The 14,193-nt window shown below is 39.4% G+C and overlaps 1 protein-coding gene across 5 annotated transcripts in view; it reads right to left on the reverse strand.

Annotated features, from left to right (window-relative positions):
- The window catches only part of PSEN1 (presenilin 1), a 72,448-nt gene that overhangs the window by 4,896 nt on the left and 53,359 nt on the right, over window positions 1-14,193 (reverse strand). For all 5 annotated transcript variants that reach the window (XM_081830312.1, XM_081830308.1, XM_081830311.1 and 2 more), the window contains 2 exons: window positions 9,731-9,817; window positions 6,391-6,564 (listed from right to left, as the gene is read on the reverse strand). In XM_081830312.1, the coding sequence (XP_081686438.1) occupies window positions 6,391-6,564; window positions 9,731-9,817 (261 nt within the window). The remainder of the gene's footprint in view (window positions 1-6,390; window positions 6,565-9,730; window positions 9,818-14,193) is intronic.

The following is a 14,193-nucleotide window of genomic DNA, read 5'->3' on the forward strand; positions in this document are numbered from 1 at the left end:
ACAGAATTCTTTACATCTTGCAAAACTGAAGCTCTGTAGCCATTAAACATAAACTGCTCCTTCTCTCCCTCCAGCCTCTGGCAACCATCATTCTGTTTTCTGTTTCTGAGTTTGACTACTTAAGTACCTCGTGTAAGTGGAATCACACAGTATTTGTTTTTGTGACTGGCTTATTTCACTTAGCATAACGTCCTCAAGTTCATCCATGTTACAGCATCTGTTAGAATTTCCTTCCTTGGGGTGCCTGGGTGGCTCAGTCAGGTGAGCGAGCGTCTGCCTTTGGCTCAGGTCATGATCATCAGGGTCCTGGGATCGAGCCCCATGGTGGGCTCCCTGCTCAGCGGGGAGTCTGCTTCTTCCTCCTCTGCCTGCCACTCTCCCGCTTGTGCTCTCTCTCTCTCAACAAAAAATCTTAACCAAAAATAAAAAAAGAATTTCCTCCCTTTTTAAGCCTAACAAAATTCCATTGTATGTATACACATTTTATTTACACACTCATCCATCAATGGATGCTTGGGTTGCTTCCACCTCATGGCCACTGAGGATAATGCTATGAAATTGGGTGTACAAATACCTCTTCTCTTAATGGCATCTTTTGAAGTGCAAACGTTTTTAATTTTGGCGAAGTCCAGTCTATCAATTTTTTCTTCTATGTATCAGTGTTGTATTGAAGAACTCTGCCCAACCCAAGGTCATAAAATTTTCCTTCTGTTTTCTTCTAGAAGTTTTAGTTTTACAAACACATTTCAGTTCATGATCCATTTTGAGTTCATTTTTGATTGTGTGCATGACAGATGGACAGGGTGAAGCAGGGATTTCCATTCATTCTTTTGCATGTGGATATCTAATTGTCCCAGCACCATTCCTGTTGAATTATTTTAGCACCCTTGGAAAAATTACTGACCATAAACGTAAGGGTTTACTTCTAGATTCGCAATTCTGTTCCACTGATTTATATGCCTGTCCTTGTGCCTGGACTGATTACAATGCCTTTAGAGTAAGTTCTGATGTCAGAGAGTGTAAATCCACCAATTTTTTCTTCTCTTTCAAAATTGTTTTGGATATTCAAAGTTCTTTACATTTACATCAGCTTGCAGACAATGACAAGCTGATCCTAAAACTTGGAACAAATGCAAAGGCCCTACGTTTTCTGTTATCAAACATTTTTTCCCTTCAAATTCTTTTCAAAACAATATATAATTAAGTAAAGGCTAAACAATGGATTCAAAAGATATGTTTTAACTTTGGGTGCCATTACTAATCCACAAAGCTTTACAACTGGCTTTCACCTTTCTGTTAAGTAACTATTCCCAGCTGAAGTTTGAGCCAGCCTGGTCTTAAAGTTTTGTTGTCTGGTTTAGAGAACCACTTCCAGGAGATAGAGGTAGAGGGCCCTGAGAGGTATGGTCTGTTCCACATGTGGGTGAGAAAGAAGCAGAGTGCTGGTTAATAAGATATTACTGAGAAACCAGTGTTCTTCTTGAGTTGTGGGAGCCAGAGCCAAGTCTTCCTTAATGGAAAAGATAAACATATGACCCATGAAATCCGAAGCTATGAATTACAGTGTCAACCACCCTTTAACTTGCTAACCTTCCCAGACTGATGAATACTCTCTCCAGTTTCATGTGTACAGAAGAGGCCAGCTCTACTACTTAAGTACTTGTGTGATCCAGAGCAAGTTGATTAACTTTTTTTAATCCTCAAATCCCTCAGCTCTAAGATGGGGATTACAAGCTATTTCAGAGTTGTTATCAAGAGTTAAAAAATAGGGCACCTGGGTGGCTCAGTTGGTTAAGCGACTGCCTTCGGCTCAGGTCATGATCCTGGAGTCCCAGGATCCAGGCCCACATCAGGCTCCCTACTCAGCAGGGAGTCTGTTTCTCCCTCTGACCCTCCCCCCTCTCTCATGCTCTCTCTCTCTCTCTCAAATAAATAAAAAGTTAAAAATTAATACAGGAAAAGTTCTTGGCACAAAGGTTAAACAAATAATAACCTTAGAAAGACTGATTTCAAATGTTAAGTGCTATAAGAAAGTAAAACTAAATTCTTCAGAAAAAAATGTTATAGAAATGAAATTTTTAAAATAATGCAGGAAAAAAAAATTTGCCTTTACCTGAAAACAAACTTGTAGCTAGAATATATAAAGAACCATTACAACCCAATAATAAAAAGAGACAAATAAAAATGGTCAAAGGATCTGAATACAATTCTCCAAAGAAAATATAAAAATGGCCAATAAGCACACACAAAAAATACTCAACATCATCAGCCATTAGGGAAATGCAAATGAAAACCATAAGAAGATATCACTTTATACCCACTAGAATGATTATAATGAAAAAGACAGATAATAAGTGTTGGTGAGGATGTGGAAAAATTGGAGCATTCACACACTGCTGGTGGGAAGGATGGCTGCTTTGGAAAACAGTCTGGCAGTTCCTGAAAAGGTTAAACAGAGTTACCATATGACCCAGCAATTCCACTCCTGGGTATATACCCAAGAGAAATAAAAATATGTCCACACAAAAACTTGTACATGAGTACTGATAGCAACATTATGCGTAACAGCCCAAAATGAAAACAGCCTAGATGTCTGTTAATTGATGAATGGGTAATAAATGCGGGATATACATAAAATGCAATATTATTTGGCTATAAAAAGAAATGGAAGTACAGACACATACTACAACAGAGATGAACTTTGAAAACATAATCCTAAGTGAAAGAAACCAGTACAAAGGACCATATATTGTAGGATTCCATTTATATGAAATGTCCAGGATAGGCAAATCTATTAAAATAGTATATTTGTTGGTGTTGGTGGGGGGACATGGGGGCTAATGAGTTTGGGGTTTCTTTTTGACGTGATGAAAATGTTCTAAAATTCACTTGTGGGGATGGTTGCACAGTTCTGCGAATATAATAAAAATCATTGCATTACGTACTTTAAATGGGGGGATGGGAGGGATTGGAGAGCTGGACAGCTAAGGAGTGTGGGTTCTTTTCGAGGTAATGATACTATTCTAAAGTTAATTGTCGTGATGGCTGAACAATTCTGGGAATATACTAAAAAGCTATCAAAAAGTAAACAAAAGGGGCGCCTGGGTGGCTCAGTCGTTCAGCGTCTGCCTTCAGCTAGGGTTGTGATCCCAGGCTCCTGGGATCGAGCCTTGCATCAGACTCCCTGCTCAGGGAGGAACCTGCTTCTCCCTCTCCCACTCCCCCTGTTTGTGTTGCCTCTCTCGCTGTCTCTGTCAAATAAATAAATAAAATCTTAAAAAAAAAAAAAAAACTTCTTAAAAAAAAAAAAGTAAACAAAAATGGGGCGCCTGGGTGGCTTCGTCAGTTGAGCGTCTGCCTTCAGCTCAGGTCATGATCTCGGGGTCTTGGGACAGAGTCCCACATCGGGCTCTCTGCACGCGGGAAGCCTGCTTCTCCCTCTCCCTGCCACTCTCCCTGCTTGTGCACTCTGTCAAATAAATGGGTAAAATCTTAAAAAAAAAAAAAAAAAAGTAAACAAAAATAATGTATTAAATCAAGCTTAAAATCATGGCCTCACTTTTTCATTTAAAGGCTTATGTTTAGGGGTGCCTGGCTGGCTCAGTTGGAAGAGTGTGCAACTCTTGATCTCGGGGTCATGAGTTCAAGTCCCACACTGGGTGTAGAGATTACTTAAATAAATAAATATTTAAAAATTTAAAAATAGGCTAATGCTTAATAGCAAATGCTATAGTTATACTTCACAGAATTCATTTTAATGGAGAGAAAAGTGTAGATATATTTATTAGCAAAATTAGAGTAAGGAAACAAGTAACCATCAAATTTTCTCTTCAGGCATTTACTGAAATGTCAAGTTTTATTCACCTATAATCAGAAGAAACTGAATCAGAATAAAAACCTAAGAAATATCATATTGCTAAGGAATTTTTCTTTAAATAGCTCCTTTTGATTTATTCAATCAAAATGTGCCATAGCCAAATAACTAAAACCACAGCAATGGAAATTGCTTAAGTTAGTCAAAATGAATGAACAGTATTCTACTGGCAAGTGTTAACGCTCAGATTGGCTGCTAGATATTTTACTGCTATTTGCTAATGGTAGTCTAGGCCTTCTATCGTATTGTTTTGTTTTTACCAACTCTGAAAAATAATTTCAAGTAATATGTTGTTCCTTTAATATTAAAAGGAGCATTTGCTTGCCTACCAAACATAAAACATGGTAAAGACAATAAATGATGGTGAATATTTACTTTAATTGTAAGATTGAACAACTTCTAGCAGTGTAATATATGCCTAGCTTAACAGAACATAAAAAAATATTTCCTATTATCATTTTTATAAATGTAAACATATTAAAAACTGCCTAAGGGGTACCTGACTCAGTTGGTGGAGCATGTGACTCTTGATCTTGGGACTGTGAGTCTGAGCCCCACACTGGGTGTAGAGCATACTTTATTTTTTATTTTATTTTTTTTGAAGATTTTATTTATTTATTTAAGACAGAATGAGAGAGAGAGAGAGCACATGAGAGGGGGTAGGGTCAGAGGGAGAAGCAGGCTCCCCGCCGAGCAGGGAGCCCAATGCGGGACTCGATCCCGGGACTCCAGGATCATGACCTGAGCCGAAGGCAGTCGCTTAACCAACTGAGCCACCCAGGCGCCCTAGAGCATACTTTAATAATAATAATAATAATAATAATAATAATAATGCAATCCAAGATGGTTATGTTACTGGATGCTAAGATGATGAAAGAATGTCAATTATTAGTTTATATTGGTCCCAGAAAAAGAAATTATTATTCTGACATTAGGAGGGGCAATACCTGGGTTTTCCTTCAAAAACAAAACAACAACAACAACACACACACACAAACACAGAGATACTCAAGAGCACATGAGATGATCAGGAGTGAAGTAAGTCAAGCAGAGAAAGACAATTATCATATGGTTTCACTCATATGTGGAACATAAGCAATAGCATGGAGGACCATAGGGGAAGGGAGGGAAATCTGAAGGGGGAGAAATCAGAGAGGGAGACAAACCCTGAGAGACTATGGACCCTGGGAAACAATCTGAGTTTCAGAGGGGAGGGGGGTGGGGGGAGGGGGTAACAGGGTGATGGGTATTGAGGAGGGCATGTGCTGTGATGAGCACTGGGTGTTATACATAACTGATGAATTGTTGAACACTGCATCAAAAACTAAAGATGTACTATACAGTGGCTAACTGAACATAATTAAAAAAAAAAAGGAGAGAGCACTCAATCACAAAGGCAGTCATGAAATAGTCATGCTGCCGCTATGCTCAACAGCTATATTACTTCTTTCTTTTGGCTGCAGGCACCCTTGAGAAAAGAGAGGAACAGAAGAGGCAACCTAATTACGGTGGTAACTTTGCAGGCAGAGAATGTATCAGTAAAGACAAGCTCAAGCCCGGCTGTCAGATGAGGCAACTATGTCTAGTTTCCCTGGAGTGTGAAAGTCACAGGCTGTGGCTGGCTCTAACATCTGGAAAACTCAGCCAAGCACCAAAGTCAAGGATATGCCCCGGTTCTGACCCAGTTAAAAGAGTAAGGCTGAGCTGTAAGAAGTGTTCTGCTCAAGCTGAAGGATAATGTCAAGATCATAATAATTAGTAATCAGTAAATAAAGCAGCTAAGAAATCTAGGTGTTTGTTTCTTTAAAACTACTTAATATTTTCAATATAATGTCTTATTCCAGGGCTTCACTTTCGTGAGAAAAAAAAACAAAACACCAAGAATAATTTAGTTGGAAAATGTGTTAATCTCTTAACAAATCACACCTTTAAGACTAACTGAAGAGATGACTGAGCCCTAACCAAGGGGCTCTACTGGCTGATAATGTTCCCAAGAAGCCCCAAGTGCTAACCGAAATCTAAATGCCAACATATCTTAGACATTGAATAAACGCTTGCATTTCTCCCCATAACCTAAATCCCTCTGATTTTCTTTAAAATTCATAAAATACAGTGCTTGCCAGCAAAGGGAATAATATGTAAAAGGCTGAAACATTCAAATCCACAGGTCTCTACACAGCAAAGAGGAAATACATTAAAGAAATTTTTGTACACAAATATTGCAGTCATGAAGTCTTACTGCAATAATAATTCTGAAAAATATCTTTTACCTTATAAAACAAATGCCAAAATCCAGGCTATAAAGGGCCATTTCCAAAAATGTGAGGGGCAGAATCTGGCCCATTAACAAACTGAACTATGAGAAAAGCAACAACTATTAGTAGGTCCCACTAAAAGCTACACTCTGTTATTCAGAATTAGACCGTAACACTCTCCATTCATTTTATTTTTGAAGAGTTTGGTAATGCAGCACATAAAGGAACCTATGACTGCTGAACACAGAGAAATGCACGTACTTTCTTCTGGATCCTCACTGGCAAGGATGTTGCTGGAAAGTTCCGGCACAGCAGCTCGTGTCTCAGTCATAGAATGATGAGGCCCTAGTCGACTGTCCCTCTGGGCTTCCCACTCTTCACTGAAGCCACCATCATCGCTCTCTGTCACAGGGTCTTGGGTCTCACTTTCGGTGCCTTCAAGAGAAAGTGGAAAATACAATTTCTTAATACCTTTAAGAAAACTACATGGAAACGGTAACTACCCAACTGTCACGTAACTAAGTTAGTTGGCTCTTAAACCACAAACAAGCTGTAAAAATGCCTGAAGTTTGCTTGACTAATAACTATTTCCCTCCTTGTTTCCTGAGGGCAGAGTCCTGATTTGTTTGGGTTACCACCTCTCATGCATGTGACACTGGCGGTGAATCATGATCAAGCCGAGCCAAGCAAGGTAATCTCATTCCTCTTCCCAATGAAAGCTCTAAGGGTGGGGCTGATACTAGCCAATGTGTGGTGAGGCAAAGCCTGCTCTGAATTTGGGGGAAAGTTTTCTCACTCTTTGAGACTCAAGGACGAAACAAACAGCCCCTTTCTAACTCTGGATGATGTCTCATCTGGATGTAATGCCTGGAACTACAGTTGTCATCTTCTGACCACGAGAAGCAGCGGGCTGAGGACCAAACCCATATCTAAGAATGGGAGAACAGGAAGATGGAAAGAACCTGGGCCCTTGATGACATCAATGGATCATAAAACTGACCAACTCTACAAATGCCTGCACCTCAGGGCTTCTGGTCACATGAGAGAACATAATCTTCTTTGTTTAAAGCAACTGAGTTGGGTTTTCTGATCTCGGCAGCTGAAAGCCTAACTGATGACACTCACCTGTGGCTTTAGTGACTAAGATAAAAAGTAGACCATTATTGTGGGGTGGGGTAGGAAAGGGGGGGTGAATTTTTTTATGGGTCAGTCATTTTGTTATAATGACTATCAATCAGACTGAAAATTGTGAGCATAACATGATAGTCTTGAGAAACGTCCATACATCAAAGATAATTAGAACACGTAAGTGAAGTTGATAACTTTTTTTCTCCTTGTTATATTTAATAAAAGTAAAACATGTTCACAGAGGTGGATTTACCATGAAGATACACTTCAGGCCTCTCACTTACATGGAATTCTTCAGGGAGGCCACAGCAATTCTGTATTTGTAACTTGTATTCTTTTTCTTAACCAAGTCCTCAACAAATCCTGAATCTTCCATGGTTTGGAGTTTACAAAATCATATAAGCCTAAGATTTATAAATAAAAACAGCAGTCCCTGCTCTGACCCATACCTCCTCACTCCTACCTGTGAACCTTTCAAGCCACCCCTTTTGGAACCCTGTGTCTTTCTGTTCCAATCTAACTTCTAGGTCTTTTAACACAGAGTTTTTTAGCTAGTGGGTAGCACCTCCCTTCCAGGGGGTTTTGGAAATATTTAGGATGGAGGGCTTTCTGCCTACTGCAATACCTCGAAGCCACTATTAGCATTTAGTGAGTGAGGGGCCAGATGTGCTAAAAAACCTGCAACGAGGGGAAGCCCCACACAATGAAGAACTGCCCACCCAAAATATCATAGCACTCCCACTGAGGAACTCTGTAAGTTCACCTAGCTCCTTCTAATTTCAAGGCTCTTTCCCGTTGTTTCCTCTTCTGGAAAGTTCTACTTGTCAGCTGGTTGTCACCTATTATCACTTCCTCAGGGAAGCCTTCCTGACTTTCCAGAATAAATGATATTCCTCTACTATAAACTTTCATAGCAACCATACTTCTCCTTTGTAGTGCTTATCACAACTGTATGAATTATTTATGGAATTATTTATTGAACATTTGTGTCTATCCAAATAAGTTATAAGCTCCAAAGGGACAGGATATCTTGTTCAGTGCTACATTCCCAGTGCCTAGTAAAATACCAGGCGCACAGTTAGGCGCTCAATCAGTATTTGTCAAGGGGCGCCTGGGTGGCTCAGACGGTTAAGCATCTGCTTTCGGCTCAGTTCATGGATCTCCAGGTCCTGGGATCAAGCCCCACGTTGGGCTCCCTACTCATTGGAGAGTCTGCTTCTCCCTCTCCCTCTGCCTTCCCTCCTGCTCATGTTTTTTTTTTCTTTCTCTCTGTATCTCTGTCTCAAATGAATAAATAAAAATCTTAAAAATATTTGTCAAAAGAATAAAATCTTTTTCACCAGACTCATATATATATACTCATAGACAACTCATCTTTTAATCGTCTTTAGCTTAACACAGATCAACACAATAGCCAGACTTATAGCAATTGTTTCCAATATATTTCCTTCTTCTCCACCAGGTCTCCTACTGGTTCTGCTGCCTTGCTCACTGCAGAATTTCCAGTTAAAAGTGTGCTCTTTGCTGTTACCCCAAATTCTAACTCACCGGATTTCATGGCTCTTTAAACCTAAACTTTCCTTTTCCCGATAGACAGTAACCCAATTAAGGCCCTTTTTTCTTCCCTCACCAATCTTTGCCTATTTCTCAGCTTCCTCTAAGGTTAGCTCTTTGTTTTCTTTTAAAGTTTCCTTTCTTCTTGGGGCACCTGGGTGGCTCAGTCCTTAAGCGTCTGCCTTCGGCTCGGGTCATGGTCCCAGGGTCCTGGGATCAAGCCCCACATCGGGCTCCCCGCTCAGCAGGAAGCCTGCTTCTCCCTCTCCTACTCCCCCTGCTTGTGTTCCCTCTCTCGCTGTGTCTCTCTCTGTCAAATAAATAAATAAAATCTTTTAAAAAATAAAGTTTCCTTTCTTTTGACTATTTTTAGTGTGCCATTATTCCAATTCTAACAACTCCTAACTTCTGTTCGCCTTAACATCTTCTGTGTATCCACAAGAGGGCTTTCAATCTCCCAGCCTGGATCATCAGTTTTATCCTCCTCCAGAAAGTCATGTCCACCTGGAATATTTTATCTTCTTGGCATAAACATGATCGCATCTCAAGTCAAATTATATTTAAGTTACGCTGGCCATATCAGACAAGAGGCTCTCATTTTTACACGTTTGGAGAGCAAGATTATTTTTTCTTTTTTAAATCACAGCCTCAACTTGAACCTTTCCATACTGGTATTAATGGTATTTAATGGCAGAAATTCTTCACCTAGGTCTCTTGGCTGTATGGTTGGGTTTAGAGCACCTGAATTTCTTAAATATTTATCTGTATTTACTGGGTATTACCACAGCTTCCAGGAGATTCTCAGGAGTCCATGACCAAAGACAGAGGTTAAAATCACTGCTTCATAGCTCACTGTTAGCCAATATAACAGGACAATGACCCGGAAAAACCAGGAAATTACCAAATAAAAGACACCTACTTTGTGCATTATAATTGGAGTTTTTGGATACCTTCCTTTGGGCTTCTGGATCTCCTTCTGCCATATTCACCAGCCACACCATTGTTGCTATTGAGAAAGACAAAAATCCAGGTAAGAACTTGAAACACAGAAAGTACATGAATAGAGAACAGGCCATTATCTTTCTACAGAAATCACCAATCTTCTTAATGTTGCCTTAAGAATCCTTAACAATCAGAAGTAAATGCATATTTAAAACCACAAAAGACTTTCTTTGATTTTGGCAGATTAAAGAAAAAATTCTTTTTTTTTTTTTTATACGTTTTATTTATTTATTTGACAGAGACATAGTCAGAGAGGAACACAAGCAGGGGGAGCGGGAGAGGGAGAAGCAGGCTCCCCACCAAGCAGGGAGCCCGATGCGGGGCTCAATCCCAGGACCCTGGGATCACGACCGGAGCCGAAGGGAGACGCTTAACTGAGCCACCTAGGCGCCCCTAAAGAAAAAATTCTAAAACTGAGCATTTACTCTAGCTTTCAAACTACAGCTGCTATTGTAAAACCATAAATTTCATCATTTCCAGTCCCTGAAAAGTAACCATAGGGAAAACTGTTCAGGCCAGCAAGACCCTACTGAAAAAAACAGCTGGACTAGTTGAATATCCTAAAATAATGTGAAATCACTGATGAAAAACACTGATGAAAATTACTTATTGGAACTAAATTAGAGAACAAACCAGGACTCTCTAAAGTTGCACATAATCATTATGATTCTAAGGATGCCTGACCTCTGGGATATTCAATAATGCTAAACTGTGATATACAAGGAATAAAAAAAGGTTAAAAGCAATAAACATAAAGGGGATAGTCAACTGGCCTATTCTATGTCCCTTCCACAAAAATACATATATAATCCATATAGATCTAAATATATAACACATACATCTCTGTCACATTTTAAAGGACAACATGCATACATTAAAATGGTGCTTCTCATATACTGCAGGTGGGATGAAAAATGGAATAGCCCCTATATAGCCCCAGATTGAAGGGGAATTTGGTAACATCTAACAAAACTACATATGCCATTACTCAGCCATAAAAAAGAATGAAGTTGGGGCACCTGGGTGGCTCAGTCTGTTAAGCATCCAACTCTTGATTTCGGCTCAGGGTATGATCTCGGGGTTGTGGGATCCAGCCCCACGTTGGGCTCCGCACTCAGCGCAGTCTGCTTGTCCCTCCCTCCCACCCCACCCCCTCCTGCTGCTAGCTCATTCTCTTTCTAGCTCTAAAATAAGTAAAATCTTAAAAAAAAATGAAATCTTGCCATTTGCAACATGGATGGACCTACATGTTTATGCTATTATGCTAAAACAAATGAATAAATAAGACAAAACAGAAGCAAACTCATAAATACAGAGAAGAAACGTGGTTGCCAGAGTGGAGGGGGGATGGGCAAAATAGGTGAAGGGGATTAAGAGCTACAAACTTCCAGTTGTAAAATAAGTCATGGATGTAAAGTACAGCAAGGGAAGGAATATAGTCAATAATATTATAATAACTTTGTAAGGTAACAGATGGTTAACTATGCTTACCATGGTGCACATTTCATAACGTATGTAAATAACGAATCACTATGCTGTACGTGTGAAACTACTGTAAGACTGTATGTCAACTATACTGATTAACAAAAAACTACCTGTGCACTAACTCTTTGACCCAGGAATACCACTTCTGGGAATTTATACCGAAAATACACCAACAATAATACAAAAATACATATAAACAGGGAGCCTGCTTCTCCCTCTCCCTCTGCCCCCCACTCATTCTCTTTCTCGCTCTCAAATAAACTTTAAAAAATAAAAAAATAAAAAACACAAAGTACAATTAAAACTCTACAAGTGGAAAAAGGTATAAAGAAAAATATAAAAGTTACCTCTGTCTTTAAATCCACTTCCCAGGGGTAAACACTATTAGCCTTTTGTCAGTTTTTTAAATGTATCATCGGGATTGTATATACACATACATCCAAATCCAAATATAGCTCCCTTCTTCCCATAGGATATTGCATTATTGCTTAAATCTTGCTTTCTTCTGCTTTTTTAAAAGATTTTATTCATTTATTTGAGAGAGAGAGAGCACACAAACGGAGGTGGGGAGGGGCAGAGGGAGAGGGAGAAGCAGACTCCCCAGTGAGCAGGAAACCTGACACAGGGCTTGATCCCAGGACCGTGAGATCATGACCTAAGCCAAAGGCAGATGCTTAACCAACTGAGCCACCTAGTCATCCCTAAATCTTGCTTTCTGTATTTAGTATATAATCTTTAACATTGAAAAAAACAATTGGACATATACAGAGCTACCTCATTCTTTCTAATGGCTGTATAATTATCTATTGTATGAATGTACCATAATTATTTGAAAGTGTTCCCTTTGGATACTTAAGTTACTTCCACCCAGCATTCACTATCAACATTTGGCAGGACATTCTGTATGCACAAATATAAAATACATAGTCGATTTTAATTTCCAGGAATAACACATAAGAAGCTCACATCCAAATGTTGATTAAGAGGAAAATGTTGATGTTCAAAACTTCACCTGCTCTTTTCTGCCAAAAAACACAGGAAGCACATGATAATAAATTTATATTGGAAAAAGAGCAAAACAAAGATCCTCGCATTCCAGACAATGAGTTTTCTGACATTTGACCAGATTTCACCACATAACAAGCACAGTCCTCATCTCTCCACTTCCCCCAAATGATATCACACTGAGTTCACAAGAAAGATGAAGGTCAACTACAACGTGCTCCCAACTTTACCTCTCTTTCACTATGTCTCACTACCTTCTGGCTTTTCTCTCTTCCTTTTCCTTCCTTCCAAGTCTTTCCCTGTTCTCTTCTAATTCCTCTTCCTGAACTCTCAGAGCAATTTCTACCTGCTTTGTTGATAACCTTGCTCCATTAATCATTCCTTCTGGCTGGTCTCTTCAAAGGCTTTCTCCACTTGGCTCCTTCCCCTCAACCTTAGAAACACAATTACATCTTCTATCTCCTGGAAACACCTTTCCTCAGGCCTGCTGTCCCCTCAGGTCACCATTGCTCTGCCTGTGGACAGGAGTCTCTGTAGTAGGTGATGTTTACTGTACCTCTCCTCCCTCACCACCCATTCTCTGGCTACACCGTAACTTCTACCGCCAGCAACAGCAAAACACGGACACACTGCCCTCCCTTTGGAGCACTGCTTCTGGCCCTACCACTCTACTGAAATTGTTCTCTTAAATGTCACTGAAGATGTCCCAAGGCACCAAATTCTATATGGTTTACTTAGTCCTCATCTTTGGCTTCTTTTAGAGCATTTGATGTTCCTTCCTTCTGGAAACTCTGTTTTTCCAATAACCCAATAGAAAAATAGGCCAAAAAAAAAAAAAGTCTACAAGGATATATCAAACTGGTAACAGGGGTAACTGCTTGGTAAGGTATTAAGATTACGGATGACAGTTTTGTTTTGTTTTGTTTTGTTTTATTTAACAAAGAGAGAGACACAGCGAGAGAGGGAACACAGCAGGGGGAGTGGGAGAGGGAGAGGGAGAAGCAGACTCCCGCTGAGCAGGGAGCCCGATGTGGGGCTCGATCCCAGGACCCTGAGATCATGACCTGAGCCAAAGGCAGACGCTTAACAACTGAGCCACCCAGGCACTCCTAGGGATGCCAGTTATAGTGAAATTCAGCTTTATCTACAATATTTAATTTTTTCCAGCATAATATATTAATGTATTACTTGTGCAATTGAAAATTTTGAAAATATGGAAAAGAATATTATACCCAGTCACAAAACAAGAAATGTAAGTATATAGCTACGAAAAACATGAAAAAAAAGTCCAAATAATCACTAATAGTTATTAGTTAATAAGCCAAGATCAAAATAAAACAAGAGGTTATTTTTTGCCTCTTAGTTTCACACACATGTAAAAATGAAGGTATAAGGAAACTGGTACCTCACACTACTAAAGGAAATATAAACGGGTATAGCCTTTTTAGGAGGCAATTTGGATCCATCAAAATTTAAAAGCATACACGCTTTGACTTAGCAGTTCCATTTTTAAAATTGTATCATACAAAAAATTTCACAAAGATGGATGATCTCTACAAGCACTCTTTGTGACAGAAAAGAAATGGAAATGATCTAAAGGTCTATCAACCAGGACACCCTTCTCTGAGTATCTATATAGAGAATACTATGCAGCCACTTCCCATGCTGACATGGAAAACATGTCCTGATATTGTTAAGTGAAAAATCCTGACTATCCCAATTTTCTTCTCTTCCCTTTACTGTTGTTTCTCTTCATTTTCTCATTCTCTAAACACAGGAGTTGACAAAGTTCTCTCCTTGACATCCTCTTCTCATCCACTTTTGTTGAACCAGTCATCCACTTCTGAAGTCTCAACCACCTCTGCTACGCTTTCTTTTTTTTTTTTTTTT

The sequence above is a fragment of the Leptonychotes weddellii genome, chromosome 9 (genome assembly GCF_054177405.1).
Source record: "Leptonychotes weddellii isolate Sample4059 chromosome 9, ASM5417740v2, whole genome shotgun sequence".
In the NCBI taxonomy this organism is placed as follows: Eukaryota; Metazoa; Chordata; class Mammalia; order Carnivora; family Phocidae; genus Leptonychotes; species Leptonychotes weddellii.